This window comes from Mixophyes fleayi, chromosome 6 (assembly GCF_038048845.1).
Source record: "Mixophyes fleayi isolate aMixFle1 chromosome 6, aMixFle1.hap1, whole genome shotgun sequence".
Classification (NCBI taxonomy): Eukaryota; Metazoa; Chordata; class Amphibia; order Anura; family Limnodynastidae; genus Mixophyes; species Mixophyes fleayi.
In genome coordinates this window covers 10,971,763-10,998,273 of record NC_134407.1, presented here as the reverse complement: position 1 = coordinate 10,998,273, position 26,511 = coordinate 10,971,763, and the positions used below count along the sequence as shown (strand labels likewise).

The 26,511-nt window shown below is 39.6% G+C and overlaps 1 protein-coding gene and 1 gene segment (V, D, J or C); both read right to left on the bottom strand.

Moving 5' to 3' along the window:
- LOC142160770 (M1-specific T cell receptor beta chain-like) overlaps positions 1-26,511 on the bottom strand; it is a 298,946-nt gene that overhangs the window by 17,949 nt on the left and 254,486 nt on the right.
- On the bottom strand, positions 17,237-21,938 carry LOC142160773 (trypsin-like). 2 transcript variants are annotated; one of them, XM_075215755.1, is made up of 5 exons: positions 21,899-21,938; positions 20,206-20,365; positions 18,575-18,828; positions 18,364-18,500; positions 17,237-17,391 (listed from the first exon to the last, which is right to left on the bottom strand). In XM_075215755.1, the coding sequence occupies exons 1-5, from the start codon at positions 21,936-21,938 to the stop codon at positions 17,242-17,244; spliced, it is 741 nt and encodes a 246-aa protein (XP_075071856.1). In that variant the 3' UTR covers positions 17,237-17,241. The 2 variants fall into 2 exon arrangements, with proteins under 2 accessions (XP_075071856.1, XP_075071857.1); XM_075215756.1 differs by having other exon boundaries at positions 20,206-20,359.

Here is a 26,511-nt window from a genome sequence, read left to right as displayed (position 1 = left end):
CACTATTCGGTCATGCTCCTCCATCCATCCCAAAATGTCCCATACACCCTGTACCTTCAATTCTCATTCACATTCCAACCTCATTTACATCTCTCTGCTTTTGTCCTACCCCTTTTCCTGTGTGCTGTGGAATACTAGATCTGCCTGCAACAAACTAAAATTAATCTATGACCTATTCTTCTCTAAAACCTTCCTCGAATTTGCTATTAGTGAGACTTGCCTCTCTACCTCTGACACTGCTTTCCCTGCAGTTCTCCTATGGAAGTCTCTCTCTCTCCTATATACTCTTGGAACCAATGGCTGCCAAGGTGGCGGAGTAAGCTTCTCACTCCTGCCCAGTTGCACATTCAAGGTAATCACCTCTGGTACCGCCAGTCCACCTTCGCATCACAGTCATCTATCACACCCCAGGTCCATTCACCCAATTTCTTTTACAATTTTGCAGCTTGGTTGTATTACTTCCTATCCACTGACTTACGCACTCTCATTTTTGAGGATTCGAACTTCCCTGACAACCTTACCGACATGGTCGCCTCTAACTTCCTCTCACTTACTTTATCATTTGGTCTCTCTCAATGGACATAATCTCTCAACCATCATGATGGATATTCACTTGGGTCCTCTACTTTCTGTTCAATCTCTAGCTTTTCCAATTTGTCCTTCTTACTCTCTGACCACAACCTTTTTCTGCCTTCCATTGCCTCCTGCATCTCTCCCGACACCCAAATTCATGTGCACACAGCAACAGCTATGCTCTCAACCTGATACATTTTATCATCCTCACGTGTACCACTACTCCTTTGTATTACTACCCGATCCTCCCCTGATGTAGTAGTCTCTTTCTACATTCATCCCTCAGCTCTAGACAGGGAAGATCCAGCCAACTGACATCATCTCTGGTTATCCAAACACCAACCTTGGCACTCCAATCAGACCTGCCACCAACAAAGTGCATCCATTCTGCAAAGCGCCAATTGAGAAAATCTTGCTCCAACATTGAATTCCTCCACTTCAAATTTGTCTTGTCCTTTCACTACAGTGCCCTCTCTCTAGCCAAGCTAACCTACTTTAAGTTCTTAATATCTACTCATTCTAACAACCCTTTTTGCAATCTTCAACTTCTCTGCCCACCACATCAACCCCCTCCTTTTTCTCTCAAGACTCTTGATTTTGCTACTGTCAACACTATCCATCAAAAAATATTCTCTCACCAGACCCCACACGCCATACCCACTTTTTCCTCCAATCCTCTATTTATCTTTAGTTCTCTCTCCCTCTGAGGATGAGGTCTCCACTATTCCATTTCACCTGTCTCATTGAACTTGTTCCTTTCAAACTTCTGTGTGTCCCAAAATATTTGCCCATATCCATGTCCCTCTCCACTGGATCAGTCCCTTCCATTTTCAAACATACAATTATCTCAACTGTCCTCAAGAAATCATCTCCTGACCCTACATCTCTTTCTAACTGCCACCTGTTTCTCATATGCTCACTGCTTCCAAACTTCTTGAGAAGTTTGTGTACAACTGCTTAACCCACTTTTTTCCCTTTGACTCCCTCTGCAATCAGACTTCCACCGTCTACATTTAACTGAGGCTACCATCAGTAAAGTGACTAACGTGCAGATTACAGCTAAGGTCACTTCTTTATACCCATCTTCCTTGACCTCGGCGCTACTTTTGTTTTAGTCGTCCACCCATTTCTCCTCCCATTTCTCCTGCATGCCTTTTACTCCCTTGGTCTTGGGACACTATGCACTCCTAGTTCACTGCCTACTTTTCTGAAGTCTCCTAAAGTGTCTCTTTTTTGGCACATCCTCCCATCCACTCCTTCTATCTGTTGTGGTCCATTAAGGATCTATTCTCAGCCTTCTGATTGTTGTTCTTTATATCTATTCACTCTGTGAACTAATATGTTCATTCAGCTTTCACTACCAACTTTAAGCAAATGATACCCAAATCACCTTTCCTTCACTGTCCTTCTCTTTTGTCTTGTGTCCAACTGTTCCTCTGAACTCTCCACTTTAATGTCCTAAAGCTATTTAAAGCTCAACTTAGGTCATTATCTTTCCTGTTCCCAGTATTACTTCCCCCCTCTAATCTGCGTCACCATTCACAACATCCTGCCAGTCAGCCAGGCCTGCTGACTTGTTATCCGTGACTCTGCCCTCAGCTTTACTGCACATATCCAGCTCCTTGTGCTAACATGTCATAATATTGCCAGAATACACCATTTTCTCAATCAGGATATTTCCAAAAGTGAATATATTCTCTTATGTTCTACCACCTTGCCTACAGCAGCCTCCTCCTAGCTGGCCTACCATCACCTGTCTAACCCTCTCCAATTAATTCAAAATTATGTTCTTTCTTTTTCACTGTTCCACATCTGCAGCATCACTCTGCAAATCCCTACATTGGTCCCCCATAACCTACAACATTTAATTCAAGATACTCACCTTCAAATCCCCCAGCAACACCTCACTTCACTCATATCTGCCTTTCTCACAAGATACTCTTCCTCGTAGATCTGCATTTGAATCGCACCTCACCTCATCTCTGATTATAAGCTCTCACTTCCACCTGTAAGATATTCAAGAGCTCTCTCAAAATCCACCTCTTCACTATAGGCTATCCCAACCGCACCTGATACTACTACAGCTATGCACCAGCAGCAACCAAGCCATGCCTCTAGCTCTTATTGTCTGATTACCTACTCCCTCTAGATTATAAACCCCCTCTAATGAAGACTACAGTCTGGCTCATTTCTGCACCTTCTCTGTGAACCTTGTATTTTCTTGTTTTTATTTGTATATATATGACTTGCTTTTTTTATATGTTATTCGTTATACTGAATTTTGAGGTGTCATTTAAATAAGCAATGATGATGATAATGATGACTATGATGATGATGATGATGACTACAATGATGATGATGAGCTCCTTTATTTATCATTGTGCTTATGCTTATTCTTCTATTCCTAGTCATCTCCTCTATTTTTCATTGTTTCTGAACATTTTCCTCTATTCTCAGTCATCTTGATTCCTCATTACCTGTCAATAGCGTCCACTATTATCTGTTATTGCCTATTTGTCCCATTGTTTCTAAGCAATTTCCACTATTTTAATAATTTGCTCATTGTCTCTCCGCACCTTCTTCTATTAGCAATCATTTCAATGCCTCGTTGTCTGAATATTTCCCATCCTCTTACAGCTCATGTATTACTTACTGTATATCTTGTCCCAGTCAGCTGCTCTACCTCTTATTATCTCTCAACTTCATAATCTATTGCCAATCATCTTCACTATATCTCATTATCTGTGATTATCTCCATCACTTCTCAGTCAGCATCTCTATTTTATTTTCTCTGAACATCTTCTCTATTTCACTTTGTCTCTGAGCATCTTTCTTTTTTCTTAGTCAGCTTTTATAGCTTTCATAACTTGTGAGCATCTTCCTCTGTTTCTTGTGGTCTCAGAGTAAACTTTTCTGGATGGAAGGATAGACTGGTCACACCATTCAGAAGAGTAGAAAGCAGCTGCCACTGGTGGGGAACACCAATTCAATGTCACAGTGAAATCCAAATGTAAACAGAAAGCAGAGTGATTGAAGTAAGGAAAGGTTTTCAATAGATCAATAAATGCTCACCATTTATTCAAAAGTAAGAAAATGCAAATTGCACACAACCCACATAAAAATAAGCACGTAGTGGGGCAGCCCTTTCTGTGTTCTCCTGCTACACATTTCAGAGATATTCTTCTTCATCCAGCATTTAGAGACCGTGGTCACTAACCAGTAGCACCTGTAGAGCTCTGTCTTTGCTTTGCATTCCTTGATTGTATGTAATCTCCTATATATCTTATTGTCTCTGAGCTGTTTCCTTTATTATAAGACTACTCCGCTATTTCACATTTTCTTTGATCATCTCTCCCTATTTCAGTTTACTCCTCTGTTTCTCATTGTTTTTGATCACCTCCTTCACTTCTTGGTCAGGATCTTTACTGAAGCATTTTCCTCTATACTACATCACCCCCTGTATTTCTCAATGTCTTTCAGCATCTTCCTTTATTTTCAGGTTGATCAGGGCATTTTCACTTCTGCACAACTTTCTCTATTTCTCACGGTGGCGTAGTGGTTAGCACATCTGCCTTGCAGCACTGGAGTCATGAGTTCAATTCCCAACCATGGCCTTATCTGTGAGGAGTTTGTATGTTCTCCCCGTGTTTGCATGGGTTTCCTCCGGGTGCTCCGGTTTCCTCCCACACTCCAAAAAACATACTGGTAGGTTAATTGGCTGCTAACAAATTGACCCTAGTCTCTGTCTGTGTGTGCGTCTCTCCCTGTCTGTGTGTGTGTGTTAGGGATTTTAGACTGTAAGCTCCAATAGGGCAGGGACTGATGTGAATGAGTTCTCTGTACAGCGCTGTGAAATTAGTGGCGCTATATAAATAAATGGTGATGATGATGATTGTCTCTTCGCATCTTCCTCTGTTCTCAGTCATTGTGTCTATTTCTCATTGTCTCTCCGCATCTTGATTCATACTCAGTCACTGTATATATTTTTCCTTGTCTCTCCACATCTCCCTCTAGTTCCAGTCATTGTGTCTATTTCTCCTTGTCTCTCAGCATCTTCCCCTATTCTCAGTCATATCCTATATTTCCCTTGATCTCTGAGATTTTTCCTTTATTGTCATTAATCTTCTCTATTTTCCAATTATTTCTCAGCTTTTTACACTATTTTCTCAAGAAAAAAAGGTGAAAATTGCTAACTGCCTCTCATATTATATTGACTGATAATAATATACAAACTAAATTACTAATCAATTGCACATTTGTTTATTTATAAATTGTAAATCATATAATGGGAACTCAAATTGCCCTTTTCCTGTGTTCTCCCAAACATGAACACTTATCCAGTTGAGGCAAATTATAATAAAATTTATATAATTATTTTATAATGTCATAATTATGTAGATTTTTTGGGAATATATAATTGTTTCATCATATGGGTTTTTATGTTGTGATTTTGAGCAGCTATGCATTTAGCATTGATCAGCTGGAGACTAATTGTATGAATGACCTGATTTGATTTTTAGAGCTTAAATATCACTCCTGACACTGTGCCGTGCCGCTGATGACATGGCAGTGGGGGAGAAATGCATCAATTAATATATATTTATTTATTTAAGAATATATATTTAAAATTTAAGAATCTATACCCTCAAACATTTAAGGAGCAATGAGAGATTCAATAATCAATAGATTGTGTGACAAAGGGATTGGTTTGCCACAGGCTCCTAAGAGGGGAGTTAGGTAAATAGCTGGCAATTTGCAGGTGAAGGATGCAAACAGAGTTACACATTTGGACAGTAGTGCATCTAGGTTAAAGAGATACAGGTGGATGACATATGTGTGACAAAATAATAGTAAAGAGTCTGATTTAACATACATATATTGAAGTAGTTTAAAAAGCACCTTTTCTACAGCTACCAGCAGGCTGACAATCAAACAGAACACATAGAAACATAGAATTTGACAGCAGATAAAAACCGCTTGGCCCATCTAGTCTGCCCAATTTTTAACCTATGGTAACCTCAAACCCTATTTGATCCTTAGTTTTTTGTCAGGATATCCTTATGTCTATCCCAAGCATGTTTAAATTGTTCTGCTGTATTAGCCTCTACCACCTCTGATGGGAGGCTATTCCACTTATCCACTACCGTTTCTGTGAAGTAGTTTTTCTTCAAATTTCCTCTGAACCTGTTTCCCCCCAGTGTCAGTGCATGTCCTCATGTTCTAATAATTCTCTTCCATTGAAGAATGCTTCCCTCCTGCACCTTCAAACACCTGAAAAGAACTCCCTTTTGAAGGCCAGGTGGTCTTCTGTCCATCAAGTTAGAGCTGCGGAAGGAATGTAAACTATTTAAACCTGTCTTTTTCTTTTATACAATGTGACCAATGCCAGACAGTGGCCGGGTACCAGGGAGCTAGTCTCTGTTTATTATAGCATTAGGGTCACAAGAAAGTGTGTGCAACTTTATGTCATGAATTACTTTGCCATCCTAAAATAAAAGTAAATTAAAAAGCAAGAAGGTGTTGGTATCTGCATCACCAGAAGGGTGCCCGTGTCACGATTGTAACACCTCTGTGATGGCATTGTATATTGTATTTTAATAGATATTTTTAACTGATAGGTTTGAGAGTCAGACAGTGCTGCATATCCCCCTTGGCTCTATCTTTGTTGAGGGCTGCAGAATGATTTGTGCAAGCAGTTAGCTGCCTCTCTTGTTTACAGTTTTTATATTGGCTACACTAGCACCAATACAGTTTTTGTTCTTGCTTGTTACTTTTATTTCATTGTTCTTTTTTAGTTTTGCTATTTCTCATTGTCTGTGAACATATTCCTGTTATCTCAGTCATTTGCTCTAATTCTCATGGTCTCCAAGCGTCTTCCGCTAATCTCAGTCATGTTAGGGATTTCTCATTGTCTCTGAGATTTTTTCTTTATCTTGGTTATATTCATTATTTCTCATTGTCCCTGAGCATTTTCTCTGTTCTTAGCTATGTTATGTTGTTCTGATGGTCAACCAATATCTTCCTGTATGTGGCAATCTGGTCACATGATTGCTGGTGGCTCCTCCCTGCTTTTGAGACAGAATGTTGCCAATTCCAACGGAAAAATCAAAGTGAGACTCCCACCAGTAAAAATACTTCTAAAAAGATAAATATAATTTTATTCTACAGTGTGTTCACAATATTTATTACATTACAAACAAGCAAACAGCTTTGCATGCAGAGAGGAGTTAGAGATGGCTGCACTTCAGATCAGCGCTGTGCCCTACTTTCCACATAATATTCTAACAGTGGGAGATTACATATTAGTGCCAAGCAGGGCCGGTGTTAGGGTCCACGGCGCCCTAGGCATTTTTAAAAAAGCAGCGCCCCCCCCCCTCCCCGCAAAAATCGCCGCCCTCCTCTCTCCTCCCCTCTCACCCCGTCTCTCCTTACCTTGTCTCACCACCGCCGCCTCTCTGCTCCGTCTCCTCCCCTCCACTCACTGACACTAGTAAGTGGAGGGGAGGAGACGGAGCAGAGAGGCGGCAGTGGTGACAAAATAGCCTCTTCCCCCCTCCCCGTGCATCTGAATGCTGTGCGGTGGCCGTGACAGGTATGGTCAGCGGTCACCACACAGTTTTACAGTCATTTAGTATTCTGTGGCGCCCTCCAGAGCCCGGCGCCCTAGGCAAGTGCCTAACCTTGCCTAATGGGAGCGCTGGGCCTGGTGCCAAGGAGTGATCACACCAAGTATAGGGATTATTTGAACATATACTGGAAAACCACATCAGTCAAACTGCTGCAAACAGTGGGCTTGAGTCATTAAGGAGAGCAAAGCAAAAAAAAAATGAGTAAGTTTGATCCTGGATCAACCATGTTACAATGCAAGGGGTGCAAATCAGTTTATTTTTTTGCACATATGTAGATACTGGCTGCTTTTTCATGTAGCACACAAATACTTGAAAGCTTTAATTTTAACACTGAAATTTAAAGTTGATCCTCGAGGACATGCCCTATCCCAACTGTAAATCTGTCATCACATTTTAAATGTGCCTCCCCTCTCCAATGCAACATGGTTTTGCCAAGGTGCAAAGTTACTCCTTTGTTTGCTTTGTTCTCTTTAATGACTCAGGCCCAGTGAGTTCAACTGTCTGTTCCTCCTTTCGTGATCTCTGCGGCTTCCTTGGCGCAACACCTGACGCCAAAACTTGTAGGTAAAACTTCGTAGGTATTATCACACAAGTCTGTTTTCTATGATGTTTCTGTGAATCGTCAGTCATTTCTGTAGTTATAAACTTTAGTTTGCAACTTTGCTCCTGTCTTTTTCAGTTACAGTAATGTATTATCTCTTTGCTGGTGTTTATGTCCAGGATGTGGCTGTTGTGGTTTGTCACTGTGGTGAACTCTGTATGGAAGCTGCTAAAGTGTGTTACCTTGTATCTGTAACTAAGTCTGGTATCAGTGGCATGAGCCAGCTTGAAGTCTCCAGGTCCATATGGGCTGATCCGTGTAGCATTGTCCTTTGATACTTTAGTCTCCTGCTTGTAGATGCTATCTGGGCTGGAGATGATGTCCTGTATACACTGATATTCAGTGTAGCTGCAGCTTCTCTCCCTATCCTAACTTCTGCCCTATAGATCTCATGACTGACACACCTCCCTGACGTATATACACATCACCAAGCTTCTGTTATACTGTCTAACTGGAATCTCTTATCTTAATGACTGTTATCCTGCCTCACTCTGCCTATCAGTCTGTATTTATGTTTATTTCAGTATAAGCACATATGTATCTATTTATTTGAGCACTGTGGGCCTGATGTAGCATTGGCAACAACATGTTTGTAATTTGCTAAAAATTAAACACAAGCAATAGATGTGAGAGTAGTGTATTTACTTCCATACTGTGATCCGTTCACATATTAAGATCTGTGCAGCTCAGCACCAGAAGCGTATGCGCTCGAATTACGCCAGGCACTCGTCACAGGCGCTTAAGTTTTTAAGTTTTTATACATTTATGTTACATGCACTCACTGTTAGGCATCAATTAAACGTAACAAATTGATCTCTAATACATTAGAGACAACTCCCCATCTCTTGTACAATAAAATGTTTTGCAATCACAAGCAGCCAATCACAAGCAGCCAATCACAGGCGGCGCTGAAAAACGGTAAGATCATCCACTATTTGCACCTGACCCTGATCGCCTGCATATGATATGGCTTCCTCTGCAGATATGCATCATCTCCCCAGTCTGCATCCATTTGCAACTGTGCAAACACGTCCTTACTGTACTTGGCTTATGTTAGAATGCCCCTGTCCCACTACTCCATGCTCAGGCTGGAATAAGGGGTAGAATCACACAAATCTTCTGGCATCATTAATGCTAGAAAACTGGTGTAATACCCACTGCATCATCCCCTGTGTCTTTAATTTGCCCTTCTTTCACTCTCATCTATGTCTGTGCTTCCCAAAACTTTATATATATATATATATATATATATATATATATCTATATCAGGATGTATGTTACTTTGTAGGGCAGTAAACTCTATGCTAAATCATATCCTCTATTTCCCATTGACTTTGAGAAACTTTCTCTGTTCTTAGCGATCGCCTCTATTTGTCATTGTCTCCTGGTTACTTCCTTTATTCTCCTTCAACTTCTCCCGTGCTGCTCCCCACTCACGGGATTCCCCACCACACCCATTCAGGCTTTCCCGCAGCCTTCAAATCTTTAGATGCTTTCTGATAACCCATTTTATTTTTAGAGCTTACTTTCTTCCCCATAATACTACCCACACTAATGCACCCTCAGAACTGTCCCAATCTCCAATCTAAGCCACACTCGCTCCTTTTGTTTCAGCTGTGCCCTCCTCTAAATATAATATAAGCTCTCAAATGACCAGGGTCCTTCATACCCTTTAATCTCATGTCTGCATTCATTCTGTCTATCTTGTATCTCCCTGTTTTGTGTATGTCCTGTTTTCCGTACTGTGGCGCCTTACAAATCTACGATAATAATAATAATATATCTCTCACTCTCTTTGATCCAATCCCTCATTTAGTCTTAGAGAGTTCTTTTGTATCTCTCACTGTAAAATTACCTTGGGGGTTTTTGTAAAGGCAGCCCATAGGTTTGTATCACAGTGCCCCCTGTCCCCACAATGTTACACTGTAGTACAAAAAGAGCTGAATGCTCTCCCAGCTGCTCTACTCAAGGGAAGACTGGTGTCGCACTCACCCTTTCAGTCAGTAGGAGGCACTGCTGGTTGTGGTTTTTAAACTAACAACTGTTGCACATTACTATATATATAACTTGCCAACGGTTCTTTTTGTAGAAAACATCCACCTCGCTTCTTAAGATCACAGAGCAGTGTTTTGTTTTGTTTTTTGTTAAGTTTATCATGTTGTTTCATTTGACTAGCTCAGTGGATCCCAAACTTTCTTAGTTCAAGGCACCCTTAGGCTCTCCAGAATTTTTTCAAGGCACCCCTAAGCAAAAATAATTACCAAGTAGTCCCCTGTCTTGCTTATCACATGCCCTGGCCGCGGCACCCCTTTGAGATCACTGCGGCACCCCAGGGAGCTGCGGCATACAGTTTGGGAACCACTGGACTAGCTCATTACCTTCATATCTCCTCTGTGCCCCCAGTACAGAAAGATCAGGCGGTTATAAAGCCTCGACCCAGTTTGTTGCGTTGTATCTTAAACCAGGTCACCCACAGAACACACCCTATGATGTCATACAGGAACCCAACCTCTGCCCCCAGGGTTTCAGCAAGTTCAATGTAGAAATCATTTTTCAAATAAAGGTGAGGAAATTACAAAACAGAGTCTAGTTTTAGCGCTCTCTACTCTGACAGCCATCTTGCCTTCCACATCGAGCTTTCACATTGCGCAATCCTCGCTCCAGGTCTGGTTTTCTGTGCAGATTACAGTCCTCCTGCTGTGTGTGCTGGTGGACGACCGCCCTAGAGGGAGTATAGTACTTTGTACACGGCATTATGTAGTAAAGCAAAACAATGCAATCACAGGACCCTGTGCTTCTGTAATGCCGTCCTCAGCATTAGGAGTGAATATTACATAATCCAGTCTTTGTCTCATACACTCCCACCCAAGGCCAGTGCTTGGAGCTCCGGCTCCCCTGCCGGGACTAAGCCCCTTTGACACTCTACTGTCCATGTGTGTAAGTGACTTCAATGTGCACTCGAGACTTTCCTATAGCCCCTGCGCATTTTCAATACCTTCTCTTTTATCCAGAGAGCAGGTACTGTAAATTTAAGGTGGCACATCACCCGCGCCAAAGAAAGAGAAATGTCGGCACAGATGGGTTGGCGGGACACCAGGGTCTGGCGCCCTCCCACTGAACTTAGCGGGCTTGCTGCGTTCCGTCGGCCCTGCTCACGCCCTTCAATACTCTCTACTCATAGTTACATAGTTACATAGTTACATAGTTGATGAGGTTGAAAAAAGACACCAGTCCATCAAGTTCAACCTATTTTTGATCTCCTGCGATCCTGCACTTATATTTGAAATTAATCCGGAGTAGGCAACCGCCCATCTGTTTCAATTTTGAAAATCCCCCCAGACTCAATATTGCAATCCAATTTTTACCCTATATCCACTACTATCCTTTATTTTAAATTAACGGTCGTATCCCTGGATACACCTTTCCGCTAAAAATTTGTCTAACCCTTTCTTAAACATATCTATTGAATCTGCCATCACAACCTTCCCTGGCAATGAATTCCATATCTTGACTGCCCTTACTGTAAAGAACCCCTTCCTTTGCTGGTTGTGAAATTTCCTCTCCTCTAACCTTAGGGGATGACCACGTGTCCTGTGTATGGTCCTTGGGGTAAAAAGTTCCCATGAAAGCTCTCTGTATTGACCCCTAATGTATTTGTACATAGTAATCATATCTCCCCTTAGACGCCTCTTTTCTAAAGTAAACATGCCTAAACTGGCTAACCTTTCCTCATAACTTAATGACTCCATACCCTTTATCAATTTTGTCGCCCTTCTCTGAACCCTTTCTAGTTCCAAATTATCTTTTTTATAGAGTGGTGCCCAGAACTGTACTGCATATTCAAGATGAGGTCTTACCAATGATTTATACAGTGGCAAAATTACACTGTCTTCCCTTGCATCTATGCCCCTTTTTATGCATGCCAATACTTTGTTTGCCCTTGCAGCTGCTGCTTGACATTGAGCACTATTGCTAAGTCTACTGTCTACGAGCACTCCCAAATCCTTTTCCATTATAGATTCTCCCAAATTAATTCCATTTAATTTATAGATTGCGTTCTTGTTTTTGATCCCTGAATGCATAACCTTACATTTATCTGTGTTAAACCTCATATTCCATTTAGCCGCCCAATCCTCCAGTTTATTTAAGTCCCTCTGTAGAGAAGCTACATCTTGCTCTGATTTTATTACCTTACAGAGTTTAGTGTCATCTGCAAAAATAGAAACTTTACTCTCTAAACCATCACCAAGGTCATTAATAAATATATTAAAAAGGAGTGGTCCCAGCACGGAACCTTGAGGAACTCCACTTAAGACCTTTGACCAATTAGAAAATGTTCCATTTATCACAACTCTCTGTTCCCTATTCTCTAACCAGTTTTCGATCCAAGTACAAATTTTGATTTCTAGACCCAGTTCCCTTATTTTGTAAACCAACCTCTTGTGTGGCACTGTATCAAAGGCCTTTGCAAAATCTAAGTAGACCACATCTACTGTCCTGCCCTGGTCTAAGTTCCCACTAACTTCCTCGTAGAAACTAATTAGATTAGTTTGACATGACCTATCCCTCACAAATCCATGTTGATTCCCACTAATAATTTTATTGCGTACCAAGTAATCCTGAATACTGTCCCTTAAAATACCTTCCAGTAGTTTCCCCACTATTGATGTCAGGCTTACAGGTCTATAATTCTCCATTACTCCTTAAATAATAACAAGTAACATTATAAGTATCTATAAATATACCTAGCTGATTTTATTCTAAATACAGCCCTAATTTTACGTCAAAATTCTATGAATTCTAAATTTTGTTGAACTGTTTTGCTGATCTCTGTATCTCTTCCATCCTGATGATTCAGGTAGAGACATTGTAACCACAGTTATCAGTGTACCCCCTGTGTCTCTCTGCAGGAAGCAAGTGGATGACAAATGGTGAGAATCTCTTTAGGAGTTTCGGTTCATCTGACTGCTCTCAGTGACTCTGTAACTTTCCCATCCAGTAACCTTCTTATGTGGGATCCTGAAAGGCTTCCTGACACAGAGATAAAACAGGAAATAGCTACAATTACAAGAATAATACAATAGATTAAAAACTGTTTTACCCAATGCGGAGATAAAAGGCTGTAACACCCAAGTCATATATAATAAACATCTAAACACCTGTAAAAGCAGGAAATTGTGCCTTGTGATGCCATCACGTATAATCTGTGCATAGTGATGTTTCTTCTTCAGTATTTAATAATATTATTTATTTCATTTATTTATTTATCTATAAGGCCCCACACATTCCGTATAGTCGGACAATTGCACAAATACAAATAAGACATAACTAAACCAGCGAGCAAACTCATATGCTCACAGGTCATTCTGGTGACTTCTAATATTCTTATAATCTACAGTATCTCATAAAATATATGTATTATTGATTATAAGTGTTGTATTTCTATACTGTATGTATTATGTCTAAACTGCTGCCAGGTATATCTGTAAAAATAATGTGCTGTACTCTTTGATTATAAATCAGTGAGTTCTGGTCTAACCACAGAAATCTTCACTGGAGAAGCTTGTGTAGTTTAGAGCACTCCATCCAATATATATATATACACAAGTTAACCAGTGCATGATACTCATGCATTCTAGTCAAATCAAGCTACTTAAGGTGTTAAAAAGGTTCTTGTCATGCATTTGGGCCATAGCCCAGGCCTCAACCACCAACCACTCCCCACTGTCACCCCCGGCAACCACCAACCACTCCCCACTGTTACCCCCGGCAACCACCAACCACTCCCCACTGTCACCCCCGGCAACCACCAACCTCTCCCCACTGTCACCCCCTGCAACCACCAACCACTCCCAACTGTCACTTCTCCTTCAAGAAATATATATATATTTTTTTAAAATCTTTATAAACACTTTTAACAATTAACAAATTAAATTAACAAATTAAAAACATCTTAGTATACCAAATTTCAGCCCTTTCTGAATTTTTTTTTCCACACACACTAAGAATTTAGTAGGTCAGTGTATAACTCCGCCCAGCAGGTGGCGCTGCAGCTTGGTTTTATTTTTTTCACACACACACACAGACAGACTAACACACGCCACTAGACATTATATATATATATATATATATATATATATATATATATATATATATATATATATATATATATATATTATATATATATATTCACCTTGGATTTCTGTGACCTGCACATACGCACCACATAGCAGAAAGAATTAACTGTTGTCATTCCAGCTCTAATCATAGACTGTAAGTTCTGTGCAATAGAAGCAGTTTTGCTCCTCTTAGTCGTAAGCTGTTCTTTACCTCCAAACTATTAGTCTAACAATATGTTTTACTTTTCAGAGAAAACACGTATTTGTCCAATAAAATGTAGCACCCTCCTCGTTTTCTGTATTACAGTATAGTCCTTTATTCTTGTAGAAATGGAGCATAGTTACATTGCATAATGATGATGAAGATGATGATGAAGATGATGATGAAGATGATGATATCAGTTACCTTTCTCTGGGTTCTCAGTTTACCCTTAGCTATGCCACACTGTTTGGATACTAAAACATGGACACAGTAAACCACAGCAGTTACACATAGCATGTGCCACTATAAAGTGCATACTCCACACTATGTATCCAAAGTAATTGTGCAATAATACCCATTATTTATTTATTTTAAAAGCCACAACAACTCTTTAAATAAATGTCCTTGAAATAGCACCCTGCTTTTGTTCGAGACCTGGCGTAGGACTAGTGCCTTATTAACATTAATTTTATTGCCACACGTGTAGCTTACCATTAATAAATGTCATGCAGAAGATCCCGCTGATTTTCATCTAACCCCCTTCTCCTCCAAGGTGCAGAAGGCAAAGAAATTAAATTTTCCTTTGCTCTTTGCTACGTAGGCATTGCAGAATTTGAATGGCAAATTATGTTATTATGTACTTAGTAATGTTTTGCACTACATGGTCCTGTTCTAGCAGGATGTAGTTTTCCAGATTCCCAAACAATGAAATCAAAAGAAATCCTACTACATTATGCTCAGTAACATATTTTTCAAGGCTGTTATTTGAAATCTAAACCACTAGAGGGGGCACAAGCTCTTCTATTCCAAGAAATGTCACTTTTTGAAAGTCTTATTTACTCATTTCAGATAAAAAAAAAGTTTAAATGTGTGATAGAGTTTAATGTTATATTAGGCCCATGCTGAATTTCTAATTATACTGTTATAATTGGTGAACGATTCCACATTTACACAGATCTGAAGCCAGACCCATTTTGGCATAGTCCTATTATTGTTAACATTATCTAATGATTGCAAAGTGTTCAGTAGCTTTATACAGCAAATGTAATTGATGTTCGGCTGACTGAGCCCAGGTAATTAAGTCAAAAAGTAAAGGGGAGATCCAGAAATAGCTCACATATTAATCTCCTGCAGGCCAACCTGGCTCTAGATCTATCACAGTGTTTAGTGAGTTATCAGGTGGCAAAAGATTTAGAGTCACATAAAATTACATTTGTGCTAACCATAAAATAAGGATTTATTTGTTTGCAAGTTAATAATAGACAATGAGCTTTCATATTGATCCTTAAATTACTTTGCATCCTTCAAAGCTGTGTTTGGTAGCTTAAGAACATATTACTTAATCATTATAAGCTGTAATTGTTTTTTTGGGAGTTTAAATATAAGAGTGGAAAGGCCATAAGAAACTGGTAATTCTGGTAATTATTTTTAATTTCACAATACCCCTGGCTTCACATATGAAATCTAACTACAATGTACAACAAAATTCTATGGTTTATTAGCAATTTCCATTAATAATAGATTGATATGAAATACCACATGTGCCTTTATGGTTATTGCAAATAATAAGCAGGTCCTACTGTGAGAATTAAAATAAGGATTAAGCTAATTAGTTCTTAGTTCTTAAAACTCGCTGTCAGTGGTGTATAGTGGATAAGAATTTTCAGCAAACAAAGTTATTTGAAAGGACTTAGATTGAAACTTTATATAGAATAGTATAAACAGATCTAGAAAAACTTAAGCTGCATAACAAGAGAAGACAGAACTTTATCAAAATAGAACGGGAAGGAGAATGATGAGCAGGTTATAAATCCAGCTGGGGGGGGGTCAGTCCCAATGGACAAATCTTATTACCTATCAGAATAAATACAAAAGTGGAAGCTGCTCAAATCAATTTAAAAATGTTGTACCTATCAGAATACCATAGGCTTCTAAATGATAAGGAGACATACAAAATGTTAAAAACGGACCCTACAGAGAAATATAAAAAGGAGCTGAAAAAGATATTTAATAATAGCTTAGAATTTGGGATTCTGAACAAAGAAAGAGCACGAGTATTTGGATCTAAAAATACCTATACTTCCAGTCTTGAACTTGATCAATCCACTATCAGACCGAATATATCGGGAATAAGGTCAATAACTGCTAACCTATCGGAATATATAGACCAATTCCTACAACCATTAGTTACCATAGGAGTTACCTTAAGGATACGACCCAAGTTCTTAATATGCTTAAGAACACTGATTAGAAAGAACGAGACCTACTCATGACCTGTGATATCACGTCCTTATACACTGTAATTGAGAACACAACAAAGGATGTGAGTTTATAGAAAAGACCCTTTGTGAAGACTCGACATTGGACCACCTTCAAATCAAATTCATCATAGAAGAAATTAGGTTCATATTGGAAAAAAAATGACTTCTGGTTTGTAGGGAATTATTATAGACAGACATGTGGTACATCTATGGGGACACGTTTTGCCCCGGAGTACGCAAATTTATTCATAGCCCAGTGGGAAAATATATGATATATGATATGCATTTGGTCAGGAGGTAAAAAAGAACTGGAAACATGTATATTGTACATAAATATAAACCAATTAAACTGACACTTTACTCCCAAAACCAGCAGTGAAAAGGTGGAATTTTTGGACAGTTATCTGAACGGTCAATGTCTGAGAGGGAGAAGAAATTGCTTGAAAGACTCAGATTATGTGAAACAGGCAGCAGAGATGTGGGAAACATTTCAAATAAACAGTTTGAGAAAATAAAACAAGTTGACAGGTAAGAATTATTGAAATGTCGTGATGAAAGAATAAATCTAGATGATACAGATACAATAAGGTTTCTAACAAGATATAGAGACCATACAGACAATTTAAAGAAAAAAGTCTGCAGAATAGCTGATTCTTTGTGGGAAATCCAATCATGCACTTTTCTGATTACTCGCACCGCCAGTGATGAGTAATGATTTAATCAAGAATTGTAGTAACATTGGTCATAGAATTGAATATAGTAGAAATAATGAAGGACAACTCAGTTTCCAAATATATTTTTATTGCATTTTCCGTGAACATCAATATATATTTTATATCCAATCCGTTTGAAGCATTTAATAGCTGTTGATTGTCTCCTCAATCCAGGACACGTAGTTACACACCTTTGTGTATACACCTGGGTAGCCATACAAGGCGGAGCCATAACCCCAAGACACAACGCCCTGCAGTTCTCCATTGCAAACAACAGGACCTCCAGAGTCACCCTGTTAAATAAGAAGGACAATACAAATACATTTTCCATTCCTTGTCCACAGATTGTGTCTATTTAGTACTGGATGGAATCCACCCAGGCTAAGGAACACTGATTTGATGCTGTAGTACCACTTGTTACCAGTAGATGCCAGATGTTCTAATTCTTCCATTGACAATGTATCGAATGCTGTGGCTTGTATGATATTCTGTGGCAGGAATATTGTACAATAGAAAACTCTGTATTCTACATGTATGTTTTGTGTGTATTATATAAACGCTATATGAATGACACAATGTATATTTTAATTTGCTGAAAACAAATGGTCGTGCTTGATGAACCTCATGTCTATTATCCTGCACTGGTCCCTCCTTCACATATTTCATCCTCATTAACTTGTCCATATTCTGTATTAACAATATATTGGGGGGGAAAGTACTAAATATTGTTTGTCAGTTTTGTTTATAGCTATACAGTTAATAAGTTAACATAAATTGGCATTAGACATAAGGGGGCTGATTCAGTGAGGCACGTATGCCCGTTGACATATCTTGTGGGGAATTGCTCTGCACATGCCCATAGAGTGGGTGCAAGCATATGCTTCTAGGCAGACTTGCGTGTTTGCACCCACCTACGACTGAAGAGGAGGGAAGGGGGTGGGAAGAGAGTTGCAAATGCAGGCTGGGTACACTAAAGTCGTATTCACGTAAATGTGTACGCCTGTTAAGAGGGGTATATTTTGCACCTGTTATAGGGCAAGTGCCAATATGCGCTAATGATAATGACTTATCATAAACCAGGTGCATATGTTGCCTATGCAGAGGTGAATGCATCTCAAGATGTATACAGCTCAGGATATGGGCAGAAACATGCCCTTTTCCATGCTCCTGTTTTAAGAGTAAGTTAATCCTGTTCTAAGTCTAACTCGGAATAAGCCCCATTAAGTTCAACTATTCTATCAGAATCTCAAAGGTTTGACATCTACCTGGCAAGAGTCCTTTCCACCTTCCAGATACCCCATGCAGATCATGTTATCAGTGATTTTTCCGGGATAGGCATCATGGCACAACTGATCACCCAGAATTGGAGCCTCAAGACATTGTAGGAGATCAGGATAATTCACTAGGGTGAACACAGAACAGTTTATAATACAATACATTTCTAGCATCACCAACACTTGGCCTATGACTTCTTACCTGCATTACTCAGAGTGTTTCCCCATCCTGAGATGAGACAGGGAGTTCCTGGTACATCACAGTGTGTGGGCAGACTGACCGGCTGGACCCGAGTGTTCAGCCTAGCTGGTTTACTGAGCCGGATTAACATGATATCGTTATCAAGGACATGTGGGTCATACTGTGGATGGGGAATTACTTTATATGATTTAATGAATTGTTCTGGTCCTTCTAAAACTTCAATATTATGCTCCCCGAGTCGGACTTGAATACGCCTGAACAAAAATAAAAATTACAAATAAATTGGAATTGTATTTTTTCAGTATATAATCTATGTGGAGTTTGTCTGATGGTTATGCAGTAAATTACCTAAAAGCTCTTTCTGTCCTGATTCTAGATACTACCGTTGGCCACATTAACTGTTTCATCCAAGGACACATTTCAAGTATAACTCTACCACCAAAAAATGGTTTGGGTGGAGTTTGATCTTCAGTTTGATCTTACTATCCACGCTCTTAGTAATGGTTCCACACCACACGTCATTCTCCTTGGAACCCTAGTAAATTCAGTAAATGAAGAGCATCGATGAGGAGTAAGGGTTTTTTATAACTTGAACTCATTTGACCCCAAACACTAAGGGGTATAATTACTAATCTGCTGGTTTGAAACAGTAGAGATGTTGCTTATAGCAACCAATCAGATTCTATCTGTCATTTTGTAAATAAAAGATAACTAGAATCTGACTTTTCAAACTCATAGTTTAGTAAATCTAGCCCTAAATTTTTAGTTTTGAGTGCAATTATCTTTAAAACTGTATTGTACTTTATTCCTTGAATGAATTTCTGTAATTACTCCACCATTCCATTTCAGCCACATTAAACTTGCTCTTGAGAAAGGTTGTCCTTAGCTTATAGGAAGACTGGCATTATGTTTAATGTTCCCATTATAGTGTCTGATTGAATAAAAATTTACAATTATATCCATTTCACAGAGTGTCCCATACCTCTTCCATAACTATAAATCAATTGAGGAACTGTCCAGCTGCTCAACTCCATTGTTTAATAAACTGATTGTTTTACTACTCACAGAAATACACTTCCAACTACTGGGGAAAAAATGGAATATGAAAGCTCTCTCATCCCGAAGTTTAGGATAAAACATTGTATTAGCTGGATTATAAATTATAACTCAAAGAGGTGTATACAGGAAAAAGTTATTCCTTACACAAGCACAAATAATATATTTTAACCACAGGAATTTAATCACAATTTTTAAAATAAAATATGTTTGTTTTTTTAAGTTTTAACTTAACTGGTTATATTATACTGTAAATTCCCCTGTAGAGATTTTTCAAAGTGCAGAGGAGTGAATAAAAAAAATCAAATCAGTATATAAAGCCCACCAGCCCACCTTGGTAACTATATAGTATACATACCTGTCCCAGTGAAGTTTCCAAGCAAATATCTCTACCACAAGTACAGAAACTAGGGCTAGTTTAGTCTTAAGTTAGTTAACGTACCTGTATATTTATGTGAGGAAACCAGGATTTTGGACTGCACTGTTCTGCAGCAGTTCTAACCCTGACTTTTTTATCCTATAATCCCAGACCTCCATTCTGCTATATTATTTAAAATTACATATTCATTACTTACGATTGGTAGCAGTGAGCAGCAGAGACCACCCATAAGGTGTTAATCAGGGACCCTCCACAGAAATGGTAACCCACATTCAGTGACACCTGGTAAGGAATGGAATCCTCTGGGCAAGTGTATCCTCCAACAATCTTATCATCATTATCGATGGGCACTGCAGCTGCAGAGAGTCAAAATACAGTGTTGAAATTAGAAATTAGTGTACATAAGAAATGTGTTGAGATAAAGAGCAGGAAGGTGTATGATTAGAAGTAAAGAAAATATAAGCGTCAAGTGACAGAGAACATGAGAGTGTGATATAGATGAGACAGTTGAGTGGAGGAGAACAAGAGAGAAGGGGGAGGACATGTGAGGGGTGAGGAAGAGGAACATTGAGGACAATTTAGCAGTAAAGTATATAACAGTATAATGACAGACTAAGAAGATAGCAATCAATACAAAAGGAGGATAAGCTATAAAGAAACCTCAGACCGAAAGCATGAGAGTTTGTGTTCTGGGAAAAAGTCAGTTGTGAGAGATGAGTGTATCAACCCACAGTCCAGTAGTAAACAGTGTGTGTAATTTAACTACAGATGTTTATATAGCTGAACTATAGTAATTTCTCTTTCTCTCTAAAAAAAACCAACTGATTTAGAGATAATCAGAATAAGATTTCACTTCAAGCAGAGGCAGTTAATTTATAATAACCCTTTAGTTCACTCGCCGTAATAAAATGATAGCCACATAAATATATAGTGTCTGGAGTGTGCACATCTTTTTGCAGACTTTTGTGTCGTCAGTCATTTATGAAATGTTAAATGTTATTAATCAACAACATGAGTTTTAAATGATACGGTTTATAATTTCTTTGATGATAGAGCTGCTGAAAGGTTATCTAATGTGGCAACAACACTGATAGTGGAAACTATCCTCAGTTGTAGTTTTTCCATTAATTCCATTAATTATTATTATTATTATCATTTATTTGTTAGGCTCCACAAGGTATCCGCAGCGCCGCACACAGTACTAACAGTAGACTATACAGGGTGAAACCATACAGAACAATGAACAAAAAGTACCAATACTTCAGAAACTCCGGCTAGTCATATGCAGTAAAGACAGAGCAGAAGAACAGGTATGGAGACAGGAGGGGAGGGGGCCCTGCTCATACGAGCTTACATCCTAAGGGAGGGTAAACAGACCAGGCACAAGAGGAGCCAGTTGAGGCAAGAGGAGAGAAGGGAGGACGAGCTAAAGGGAGGAGATGGGGGTTAAGTAGATGGTTGGTAGGCTTTGAGGAAGAGGTGAGTTTTGAGTGCACGTTTGAAGGAGCACAGAGTAGGAGAGGAGAGAGACGGATGGAACGAGGGAGTTCGTTCCAGAGAAGGGGGGCTGCACGGGAAAAGTCTTGGATTCTGGAGTGGGAAGAGGTGATAAGGGTGGAGGAGAGGCGGCGGTCATTGGCCGAACGCAGGGAGCGGGCAGGAGTGTGAATGGAGAGGAGGTTAGAGATATAAGGGGCAGTAGAGTTGGAGAGAGCCTTGTAAGTGGTGGTAAGGAGTTTGAAAAGGATAATTGAAGACTTATTGGTCAGACTGGTTAAATTATAAAAATTACACAACTATTGTCAATATGTGCACCAACGGCCATTCAAGGGTGATTGGTTTATATATATATATATGAACTCTAAGATTTAGAGGAAATTCACACTCACCAGACAGCCCCAGGATACAAAGCAGAATAAACATTTTCATGTTCAGATAGTCAGCTCTTTACTGGCCCAAACACATCAATATACTTCTGTAATGGACTCACTGCTATCTTTATGTCCAGACCACATGTCTGTTCACAGGGATGGTCTTATCAAGCCAACTGCTACAAATAACAAAAGGAAAGTTGGCATTAAACCCCCAGTTGATATCACCAGTCACCTCATGTTCCTATGTGTCTTCCATTTATTTTTCCAAGCTTAAACAATCTATACAAGGTCAGGAGCAATGTACAAGTAGAAGGAACCTGTATTCTGATCAACTAAGTAGTACAAATTTTCTAAACATTTCTTGATTGTAGAAGTCCCAAGAGTCAAAATACAACACAAGGTTTTGATATATTTCTAGCCTCTACTATTCCTGGATTGGTTCATTAAATATCACCATCATCATCATCACCATTTATTTATGTAGCGCCACTAATTTCGCAGCGCTGTACAGAGAACTCATTGACATCAGTCCCTGCCCCATTGGAGCTTACAGTCTAAATTCCCTAACACACACACACAGACAGAGACTGACTAGGGTCAATTTAATAGCAGCCAATTAACCTACCAGTATGTTTTTGGAGTGTGGGAGGAAACCGGAGCACCCAGAGGAAACCCACGCAAACACGGGGAGAACATAGAAACCCGATGCAGGGAGGAGGGAACTGGAGACCACGACCTCTGCATCTGCCATGCAGCCGGCTCGATTATTTCCCTGGGCCCAAGTGCACGGCACCTGCGGCACCAATGGTAGTTCTGCCACTGCTCAGCTATAAACATAGAATTTGATGGCAGATAAGAACCACTTGGCCCATCTAGTCTGCTCATTTTTTAACCTATGGTAACATCAAACCCTATTTGATCCTAAGTTCTTTGTAAGGATATTCTTATGTCTATCCCAAGTATGTTTAAATTTCTCTACTGTATTACTCTCTACCAACTCTGATGGAGGCTATTCCACTTATCCACTACTCTTTCTGTGAAGTAGTTTTTCCTCAGATTTCCTCTGAACCTACTTCCATCCAGTGTCAGTGCATGTCCTCGTGTTCTTATTATCAGTATGACATTGTTGGTATTTTGAAGAAATATACTTTACTGATTACACTGAAAACTTGATTGCTGATATCGCTGATGGTGTTGTAAAATTGTTTCTGACATCAGCTTATGTGAAACCCCAAAATAAGTGTAATTTATAGAAAGAATCCAATTTAAATGAGGTTGGATTACGCTAACTAGTGAAATAAAAATATGCAGAAATGTGATGCACGAAATAAATACAGTCACAATGTCACCTCCCTCTCATGACATAATTGAGGGGGTGGTCCAAAGTTAATAGTGAACAAGACTTTGAAATTAGGTTTTTACTTTTGTTGGTTGTGCAAATTTCCATCTCAGACCACAATCCTGTGATTGGTGTGCAAAGCGTCAGCTTACAAAAAGAGGAAGTGAGGTAAACATTTACATATAGACGCTGTTAGGAGCCACGGCGGCCACGGGCACCGCCTCGACTCATCTATTACCCCACTGAGCGTCCCAGCCGTCTCCTTAGTGACCGGGACGTCACTTCCGCCAGCTGGTCCGACCATTGCTAAGCCAACGGCCGGACGCCGATTCCCTGCACAGCGCACCCCGGCAAACAGGACAGCCGGGCGCAGGCGCTGAAATCTCCCCAGCCTGTGGGCTAATTAATGTGGCTTTGATTAATTAGTCCAGACATGTGTATTGTTACAGGGCTTAGCCCTGATTGGTTGCCCTATGTATTTAAGGCAGTGAGGACTGAGCCTCACTGCTGGTTATAGCGTTTCTGACCCAGTCTTGCTAACCTGCTCCTGTTTGCTGTACCCTGTCCTGTGGATACTCTGTTGGATTTCCTGTGTATGACCCCTGCCTGGACTTTGGACTCTGCCTGTTTGCTCGTGACCCTGACCATTTTGGCCTGTACCTTGGATTCCGCTACCTTATTTACCGTTTGCATGATGGCAGTGTAGTCCTTTGGTATGTACCATTGGATGCAATAGGCTCTTATCTTTGGATACTTAGAAGAAAAGGACCCAATATTAAACCTCTTCCCACTCATTTTGTCACTAGTGTGCGGAGTACACTACACTATATTTGCTCATTTTTTTCATAAGCCCAAACAAGTTGCACCTATTTTTAACCACAAGTTCTTGAGGGCAGTGACAACCTCTTTCCTAGAATTGCACAAGGTATAAAGTCAGTTCTTTGTTGAAGATGGACCCTGAAAGGTAGAGGAAGTCTTGTATGGATACTGCAACTCAAAGCCATACTGGGACCATAAAGCTAGTCTGGCAAATACTACACCAGCTCATATTTATGGACACTCCTAAAGTCATCACAGAACCTTTCCCTCACTCACGGATGGTTCCATCCTTTATTGGGCAGATTGCAGTTGTGACTACCTATTGATACCATCACAAATCCTGTATAGTAATATCATCAAGTGAAACCATTGAAACCAGTGCATTAAATACTGTTATTGTTTTACACTGTCTTGTGAACTGATTAATATAATTTATACAGCAGTTTGATCAAATCCTTTATTAGAATGGTTGATAGTTCAGTACATGCAGATATATGTAACAAACGCCGAATACAAGCAAATCTCACTCCCCTTGAACAGAAAGCACTAAGGACCTTATCCATAAATAGCTCAATCTGCATTCGACCAGCAGATAAAGGTGGCGATATTGTAGTACAGGACTATAAGGATTACAAGAAATAGATCTTCAACCAACTTTCTGCCACATCCACCTACACCCTGCTTGCTGGTGACACCACAAGTGCTTATAAATGTATCGTTGACAAAATCATTGACTATGCAGCTACGTTTGATTTGATTTTGGAACCCAATTCTAGATTCCTGAAAGCAGACTTTCCTGACTGTCCTGTGATTTATACATTACCAAAAATCCATAAGAGCCTTGAATCACTTCCTGGAAGACAATTTATTGACTTTTATCTCCAGACACTGGTCAGAGCCATACCCAGCTTTATCTAAGACTCCTTTCATTGCTCACTGAACTTTCTAGCCTTGAAATCAATCTTGCTGACTGTTTATTGGTCACAATGAATGTTAAGAGTCTGTACACGGCCATTCCTCATAAGGCGGAGATTGACGCAGTAAGCAACTCCTTTGTGGTGCATAAGCACACAGGATGAAAAATAAAGAATCTATAATTGATTTACAACATCTCAAATTGGAAAGAAATTGCTTTATATTTGAAAGGCAGTACTACCTACATGTGGCTGGGACTGCCATGGGGTTTAATATGGTCCCTAGGTATGCAAATATATTTATGCACCATTTTGAACAGGAACAAAACTTGAGTAGGTTCAGACAACAGATTGCCTTCTTTAGACGTGTAATTGACAACTTTTTTTTTTATCTGGATGAACACTGAGGTGCAACTCCTTGAAATGATTGAATCTATTAATGCAGCAGATTCGCCATTCAAATTTACGTTTGAATATAACTCCAACAGTATCCACTTCTTGGACCTGGTGATCATGAAACAAAATGGATGTCTGATTGCTATATTGTACAAAAAACGACTGATAGCAACTCCTACTTGCATGCAACCAGTTTCCACCCTGTGCCATTCAAGAAGGATTTTCCATATTCCCAATTTCTGCGTATTCTCCGCATTAACACAGATAGCACTCAAGCCAATAAACACCTCACCCAAATGGTTCAGTCTTTCCTACAGAGAGGGTATAAACAGACGGATGTATCCAACTGTTTAAATAGAGCACTTGCTATCTTTCAATCTGGGATTTGTGACTTCAATAGCAGAAAAAACAAAGGGGGTCACTTTCTGATTGACATTGGGTACACCTTGGCATTCCATATTATTGGAATGCCAATTGGGCGCTTATAGCCACAGACAAAAGTCTATCTCCATCACTGACTAACAAACCAATATTTGCTTACAGACGAGGTAAAAATGAATGTGACAATTTTGTACTTATTGATTGCAAAGCAGCATAAACTTCAACAATACAATTATGGCTGCTCCCTTTGAAAATGGGGTGCTTTAAATTCAGTGGATGTACTACCTGCAATAGCTTAGTGACTGGGACTCACTTTCAGGGCCCTCACACAAACAGAAGATATGCTATTAAATAGCGTTTTACTTGCACTTCGGAGTTCGTGGTTTATATCCTTTATTGTCCTTGCGGCCTTGTATATGTAGGAAATATGATACACAGTTTCCAGGAGCGTTTTGTTAACCATATATCATCTATTAAAGTGACCTACAGAGATCAAACTGGTTGCAAGACATTTTCTAGACAGATCACATAGGGTCTCAAGCTTGAGGTGCATTCTGATTGATCATGTACAACCACTAACCAGAGGTGGTATTAGACTAAAATTACTTTTACAACGCGAAGCCCGCTGGATTGCCTAACTGGATACGTTTGCCCCCTGGTGGGCTAAACAATGACAATTACCTTGGTTGTTTTTATAAAAATATTCACATCATGATTATTTACAATGCTCTAGCTGTTTGACCTTATGTTTCTATAACTTTCCTTATTTGGTGGTAATA